Source organism: Vigna radiata, chromosome 8 (genome assembly GCF_000741045.1).
Source record: "Vigna radiata var. radiata cultivar VC1973A chromosome 8, Vradiata_ver6, whole genome shotgun sequence".
Taxonomy (NCBI): domain Eukaryota; kingdom Viridiplantae; phylum Streptophyta; class Magnoliopsida; order Fabales; family Fabaceae; genus Vigna; species Vigna radiata.
The window spans coordinates 32,829,107-32,837,330 of record NC_028358.1 but is presented as its reverse complement, the minus strand read 5'-3'; the positions used below and the strand labels follow the sequence as shown (position 1 = coordinate 32,837,330).

General features: G+C 35.5%; 1 protein-coding gene across 1 annotated transcript; it reads right to left on the bottom strand.

The window, feature by feature from the left end:
• Nucleotides 1-212: 212 nt before the first annotated feature.
• LOC106772783 (trihelix transcription factor GTL2) lies at nucleotides 213-3,281 on the bottom strand. Its single transcript, XM_014659368.2, has 2 exons — nucleotides 2,293-3,281; nucleotides 213-1,934 (listed from the first exon to the last, which is right to left on the bottom strand). The coding sequence occupies exons 1-2, from the start codon at nucleotides 2,679-2,681 to the stop codon at nucleotides 551-553; spliced, it is 1,773 nt and encodes a 590-aa protein (XP_014514854.1). The 5' UTR covers nucleotides 2,682-3,281; the 3' UTR covers nucleotides 213-550.
• Between the last annotated feature and the right edge of the window lie 4,943 nt (nucleotides 3,282-8,224).

Below are 8,224 nucleotides of genomic sequence, written 5' to 3'. Positions count from 1 at the left end.
TACAAGATTCATTATTACTTGGTGGGTGACAAAGTTATCCATAATAGTAAAAATTTGAATGTTGGACATTAGAGATAAAACTTATGTTGGCGGGACTTTAGGGTGAGTATACCTAAACTCAGTTTTCCCAGTATACTTGGACGAAAAAGACTGATGCTTCCTTTAACCTTTTCTTTAGTTCCAGTGACTAGTTACAAAAGTGAAGAATGTCCTAAAGAATGTTTTGCTTCCTCTTCCTTTATTTTTTTAACAGGGTCAATGTCTTCCCCCATTAAAACAAATATCAAACCCCTCACTAACATAAAGTAAAATACATCATAAATATCACACTTACACAGGAATAGAAATATTAATTGTTCTCATTCCTCAAACTAGCTATAGCTGTCGGTGCCACCCAAATTCTAAAGCTTTTCTAATATACAATAATCAATTTTATATATGCTATAGATATATATTAAAGAAATCCAGCATCAACCAAAAAAACAAAAAACACAGAAGTTACAAAAGAGTTGGTACTCGTTATTATTTTGTGCCTGGACAAATCAATGAATTAAAACTGATCAAAATCCAAAGAAGGTACTTGCATCAAGGTTTTCTCACCTCCATGATCAACCTGCTGCTGCACACTGAAACCACCAGACCCCACTTGAGAAGAAGACTCGGCTCGTGTTTGATCCGCTTGCACTTGCTCCAGATTCTCAGCTTGATTATCCGTGTGGCTTTCTGGCCTTTCCGATTGTAGAACCAGTTTTCCTTCATTATAGAGACTGCTCAATTGATGAAAGTAGGGACAAGTCCTTGAGTCCAGGGACCTCTTCTTATTAACATCCTTAGTTTTTCTGAAGTACTTGTTTATGTTCTCCCACTTCTCTTTGCACCTCTTTGCACTCCTCCTGTATCCTAACTCCGACATCCCTTGTGAGATTCTCTCCCACAGAGGCACCTTGTTCCCTTCCTTCTCCTCATTGCTGCTGCTGTTGTTGCTCACACTGCTGCACCTCAGGTTTATCAGTGCTAACACTTCGTCCTTTGGCCACCTTCTCCCAACATCGTCTTTCTCACCAACGTTTGATGACAAGCTTTTATTCAAAACCGAATTTCTCTCTATTGGGTTTATGTTATTCTGGCTATTTAGAGAGGAAGAACTAGGGTTGGGTTGAGGAACTTGAGCCGAAGAGGAAGAAGTAGAAGGATTGGTAATCAGTTGTAATGTGTCTTGTGCAACACTCGAGGTAGGGTTTTCTGTTGCGGGTGTAGCTGGGATGTTTTGTGAAGGATTAGGGTTTTGGCTAATGTGAGATTTTAGGTTTGAACCATTAGTCACTACCTTGAGGCTTTTGTTCGATGCAGGAGTGACCGAGAATTTGTTCAGTATTTGAATAATGTTGGTCTGTCTATCGCCTGCAATGGCCTGCTCACGAGCCATCATCTCGAGCTCCTTGTTCATCTTCTCCATCTCTTGCTTCTTCCAAGCTTCCTCTCGAGTGAACTTCTCTTCGTCTCTCTTCATCATGTCCTCGAGGAGCTTGTTGTGCATCTCTTCTTGCTGCGCCATCATCTTGTGCACAATGCTCTCACAAAAACCCTTGAACATTTCAAACCTACCGGGCCTCTTTCTCTTGCGTCCCTGATTCTTCTCCACAGCTGCTGCATCGTGGTTTTGTTTGGTGAGGGGTGGGTCAAGTTTTCCAGAATCCCCTTCTTCCAATGGATGGTGGTCCATCTTGTCTTGTTTGTGTAGTTGGTGAGTCTTTTCTTGGGTGGCGAGATGATCGGCACCCCCTTGATGGTAAAGCTGTTCAAGCTCACTGAGAAAACGATAATTGTTGTTATTCTTGCCGTAATTAATGTTGTTGTTGAAGTATCTACTTTCTTCTTCAAACTTCTCCTTGCACTTCTCTGCACTCCTTTTATATCCAAGCTCTGCCAGCTTCCTGCGCCCACACCATAAATTATATAAATCCAAAAACCAACCATGGAATGAAGCATTCTAACAGCATATTTGTCTTTAACAAGTATAATAATAGACAAAATTGCTTTGTTCCTTCAGTTATCGTCCCTTGGTTGCTCTCGGGCTCAGTGTTTATGTGTGTGAAGGTGTCAGTGTGTGAGCTAAAGTGTGGGTGCACGTGTGGTTTTGTCTACCACATGAAGGATTTAGGTAGCACAGGATGCAACTACAGTGATGAAACACAAAGTGCAGGCGGTAATTAATTAAATTTTCTGTTAAAGAATTGATTGGGTTGATTTGTAAGAGAATTGTGGATGGAAAAGAGTAAGAAAAGAAGGTACCTGGAGACGTGTTCCCAAGTGAGTTCTGGGAACCAACTCTCCATGCTAGATCTGATCCTCAAGAGAGAAAGGACTTCGTCGTTAGTCCAGGGATGAATGAGGTGCCTTTGATCTCGTTGGATTTGGAAGTTCATTGGGAGGGCAACGGCGGTGTTTTGTTCCTTGTGTTGTTCATCTTTGTGGGTAGGATGAGGTGGGTGGTGTAACGGGTGCAAGAGAGTGGTGGGTTGGAGTGGGAGCTGATGATGATGAGGATTATAAGGATCAAAATTGGAAGGGAAGGTGGTATTAGGATTGGCAGAAGCATGGAGAGGGAAAGGTAAGTGAAGAGGCAGTGAGGTCCTTGGAGTTATGAATTGGTGGAACTGCTCAGGTACTCCATCGAACATGTTTCTGTTTCTGTTTTCTGTTCAAACTTCTCTCTTCTTTACCTCTTTCTTTCCTGTGCTCACTGTAAATTAAAATCAGCAATACCTTACAACCAACTTACAAATCACGCACCAACCTCTCTCTCTCTCTCTCTCTCTCTCTCTGTTTTCTGTCTTTCTTTCTCTCTCACATTTATCAAAGAATTTGTCCTTGCATGCAAGAGAAAACATAGCCCACCACCACACCCTTTTGGAAGAAAGTGAACTCACATCCCTAGCTACCAGACAATATTCTATATAATAACAAAAGGAGGGTTAGCACAGAAATTATGAAACGGATTATCAAGTCATAATAATGATGTGAATGAAGAAGACGTTAATTCAAAAGAAAGAATGATATTTTAGAAGTGAAAATGTGGTTTTCTTGAAGAGGTGAATCATAGCACGTTAGAAATAAAAAGAAGCATATTCAGTGGGTTTTAGCCTTTTTCCCGTTTTGAAAAAAAATCCAAAGTGATCTTTATGATGCGTTGGTATTCCTTGTAGCGGAAAAAGTTTAGACAGGGAGAAGAATGAGAAAAGAGATGCGAATGATTGACAGCAGTATACAGAAGAGAAGAGAAGAGAAGGTTTGTATGATGGGATGCATGATTGGGGATTGGAGAGGACGCGCGTGGAGGGAGAGTGAGGTGGAAAATGAAAAAAAATAAAAATAAAAAAAAAAAGAAAATAGTTTTTGGTTTGGTTGTCACTGGGCCACTCGAATCCTATGCAGTAGCTGATGCTCATGATGGTGTAATTAACGGCATCCGAATGGCAGGACACGTGAAAACATGCAGAGTATGGGACCAATTATTTAAGGATGGGAATCTTCACATGGTACAGAGGATACAGTGCTACAGTACAGCCTCACTCAAAATATTTCAATTTATTGATGGATATGTTGGGCCTACTATTCCATGTAGAGTTTGGATCTAAGAACGCCAACAATAAGAATATTTCCCCCACATTCAACCATTTACTTTCCCCTTTCCGCCACTTTCTTTGCATTTTAATCCTCCCTTTATATCATATTATCACCGCCATCCCTCCCGAGGGGGTGCTCGAAATAAGAAAATACATAACTACCAACTTCTTCTTTTCATTAGATTGCTTCCCATTTATTTTAATTATTAAAAAACCTAGAGCCCAAACATAAATGGGTCGTCTTCCTGGGCTTCTTTTATTTTTGCAAGTACACCTCCATAGTTAAGTAACACAAGTACAACTTTATCTTGGTGGTCTATGAATTGCTAAATCATTCAACTTCTTTAAATTTGGAGTCACAATGTAAGAATAAGGTAAGGATAATCTGATTTAAGTATGATCTAATATCTCTACTTTTGCGAAAAACAAAATTACTTCAGAACAATCTTTCTTAATTTTGATATGACTAACTCCATTTATCTTAAAAAAAATACCTCTTGAGGCTAATCTCTTTTCATCTGTATATAGGTTGACCCGGATCCTGCTAACCATATTGGTTAAAAATAATTAATAAATATTAAAGCTTACAAAAATGAATGTACAAAAATGTTTACACAATTATAATTAATGATTTAGTTGATGTATAAAAACATTAAAAAATAATTAAATAACTAAAAGTTAAAAAGTAATTGAATAATTTTAATCTTTTTTGTATTGTTTCTTTTTCTTTTTAGTCGTTTGTAAAAAAAATATATAAATAATCAATTGAGTATATCAACTATCATGTAATAAAGTGTTAAACACTTCAAATTTTAGAAAATAATAATTAAAAGATAAATTTGAGACTTCAAGAAGATATATTTTTGTTTGCTTTTTGGTATAGTATATTTTTGTTTAAGTTAGTATCCTGCCTAAATCTGGTTGGAAAAAGTTTTTTTTTAACAATTCATCTTTGTAATAAGATGATTTTTTTTACGGCTCGACTTTTTATAAAGTCTACACAAAGTAGTGAAAGGCCTGATGCACTTGATTAACTTAAGCGTCAATTTCCTATACAACTAGGAGAGGACAAGTATTTTTGAAGAGAACAAGTATCCCTGAAGTTGAAAGCTTGGTGCATTTAGAGTGTTTGTTGAAGTCTTCACAGGATATACTTGACTTTGTAAGAATAATTGACGTCTACCACGGGATCGACATGTATTTTAACTTTTTATGGGGTCTACACGAAGCAGGATGGTTAGTGCAAAAGAAGCAAGACCCCCCTCGGTTGACATAGTTGATATCCTAAAAAATTATATGAAAATACAATAGGAGATTTGTTAAGTTTAAGAAAAGGAGAGTTAGAGACATAAATGTCTTAAGGCAAGAAAATGACAAGTTGAGAAGGAGGGTCGAGGAGCTGCTAGCAAAGGGAAGCAGTAGGAAATTCTCGATAACACGAATTCAGTGCAAAAAACTCCACCTAGTGTCGACGTTATACGTGGAATTCAGAAAGAAAAAAGTACAATCCTACTTCCAAAACAAACAACTCCTTGACAACATGAAGGAACCGTTGACATCCCTTCATACACTTACCTCACTCCCTAAGAAGTGGAAGACTGTCACCTTAAACCAGTATGATGGTAACACTGACTCTAATGAGCATGTTGCCATAAACATCGCCCAAGTCAATCTCTACTCGACTCACGATGTTGTCATGTACAAGACCTTCCCTACGACCTTAAAATGACATGTTTTGGAGTGGTTCATCATCTTACCCTCACTCCATATGTTGGTGTTGTCCTTTATAACGTAATTTACCATGAATCGACATTATCACCTTACCTCTTTGACATTTATCAATGTCAGAAAAGAGAAAGGTGAATCTCTGTTAACCTTCGTCGATATATTCAGTAAAATGACTTTGAAGATCAAGAACTTAAATTCTGAAATAGTTTTACATTATATAATCATAACACTGAGATCAAATTCCTTTATGGACATTTTATGCATGATGTCACACACAAACATGAATAAGCTAAGACAACAAGTTTTAATTTTATGCAACTACAAGAAATGAAAGAATAAAAAAATAAAATAATAATCAAAACCATACCAATTGAAAAGAAAAAAAAAATATCAACTTAACATTAAAAAGTGGTTACGTAAGAAGCCCAAACACTTTTCCATCAACATAATGCACCAAAAGTTCTATTTCAAAAGATAAACATTTGAAATTTTGAAAGATTTGTTTATTTTAAAAATTAACCCTAACGAACAATAATATCATCCCAGTTAACACATAAAAACAATAATATAACACTACCCAGCCCGTATTCCAATTAACCATGTTTTTTTTTTTAAAAAAAAAAAAATCATTGGCTCAAATTGAAATGAAAAGTATCAAAATATTTGATATCTTTTTTTTTCAAATAACAAAAAATTTAAAAAAAAAAAATACTTATGTGGATATAAGAATGATTATTAAAATCAAATCATACATCTTAATTCAATGAATTGTTTATTTCTCCTTCTTAATAATGATGCAGTAATTCTTATCCGTGTAATAAGTTAACGTATTCAAACTAGAAAAATTAAAATTAAACAAAATAATCTTAAAAAAATAAATTTAATAAATAGTAAAAATGTAATGAGATTTTTTTAAAAAAATACCTAAATTATTAATTTTGAAATAAAATACCCAAATGATGTTTTTGATTGTCACTCATTCATTCCTTTTTAATTATCAATTCTTAATAAAAGTTTACCATTTTTATCTTTAATTTTAAATATTACATAATTATATTCTATTCTTAATTTAATTTACATGAAAATTAAAATATTACTTATAACAATAGAGAAAATAATTTAATAACACAAATATATTGAAATATGAAATTGAATACACTGTTGATCAAAATCGATTTTTAATATCATTAGAAAAATGTAAAAATTCGGTCTTCAAAATATTGGTGGTTTTGAAATGGAAACCATGTAAAGAGTAGCAATTTTCTTTAGTGTGACTTATCTTTCTACCGTATGTGCATTGAGGATGTTCTCTTTAGTTTCACGTCCTCTTTTTCCTCGTATGACAACCATGACAAAGGGTTCCACTAGTTCATGCACTTCCTGAGTTTGAGGTACTAGGACACACAGAAGGTGAGTGGTCAATGTTTCCATGGAGTGGACCTCACGAATGGTCAGAAGTTGATCTCTGAATTGATCAAAATCGGGATTTAGGACACGAAGGATCAACACCATTTAATATTTGTCTAGTTTCTTCTTGATATCCTCTAATGAATTCGCTTCTAAAAACATCCTGAGTTGTTCAACAACAAATTGGGCTTCAATTATGAAGGACATCATATCATGGTCTACCATTTTAATAGATGCAAGTTTGTTTGTCGTGTCATAGAGATGTTGAATATCGTTGGCATAGATACTTTGAGCTTTCTTCCAAAAGGAGTGTTAAGTTTTGAAAGCTCTCAAATATATAAGAAGTTTGACTTCCATTGATTGTCATAACAAAGCACACAACTCAAAATCTGTTTGTTTCCACTAGTCAGCTTTATACATGGCTGCCATCTTGCTCAAGGTAATCATAATGACCTTGACCAAGACACCATATCTCAACGACAGCCGACCAAGATAAGTAAGTTTTTCCATTTAACCTTTTAGATGTGATGGAGGGACTTTTGGAAAAAGAGATGGCGCTACCAGAAGCCATTTTGGATTAAGGGATAAAGAATCCGAAAGAGAAATCGCAAATCTTAGGTGACTATTGGAAGAGTTCCGTCTGGACGTTAACAAAACACGGTTTGAAGGGGCTGAATGGAGAGAGGAGAGGCTGGCGACCGCTATAGAGGTGGCGCGGTGGCGTTCCGATAAGCAGACGACCACACATTTGCAACACGTTCCCGTTTGCGGCACACAAAGATGTTGCGTGTGGCGACGCAAGAAAGAGAATGAAGCTCTAACACCGGTGGGGTTGGCTGTCACACAGAGAGGCGAACTTGATCTGGTGGTCACCGGATGAAACTGTGGCAGTGGCTGATGGTGTACAACGACAGACAGTGGCAGACAATGTTGGAATGGTAAGGAAGAGAGGTTGATGGTGACAAACTTTAGCTTCTCACAATGGCAAAACAATGTGAGATGATGGTAGACAGCGACAAACAGTGTCAGACATTTGTGAAGAACAACTAGGATTTGGAGACTACACAAAAACCAGAATAGGATTGACTCACTCTAATACAAACTTGAGATTGAAACGGTAAAATAATTTTCAAAGGCTTGAAAGATTCCTCCTACTCTCATTCTATATATAAGAAAGTGTTAATACAACATGATAAATAAAATAACCCCAAACACAATATAATAATGATAAATAAAATAATATTAAACATAATGTAACAATAATAAATATCATAAATATTCTAACAACTTATAACAATAAACTTATAACAATAAAGAAAAGAATTTAATAACACAAATATATTGAAATAAGAAACTAAATATAATAAATAGGTAACTTAAAATTATATTAAAAAATAAAAAATAAACAATTTTCTTAAATGTTTCTTTTAAAATAACTACGATAAATAACATTATAAAAACCA

Excerpts from the sequence above, each read along its gene's own strand:
- LOC106772783 (XM_014659368.2), bottom strand. The coding sequence starts at position 2,681 with ATGTTCGATGGAGTACCTGAGCAGTTCCACCAATTCATAACTCCAAGG. Across the intron at positions 1,935-2,292 it reads ACTTGGGAACACGTCTCCAG|GAAGCTGGCAGAGCTTGGAT; the intron begins GTACCTTCTTTT and ends GTGTGGGCGCAG.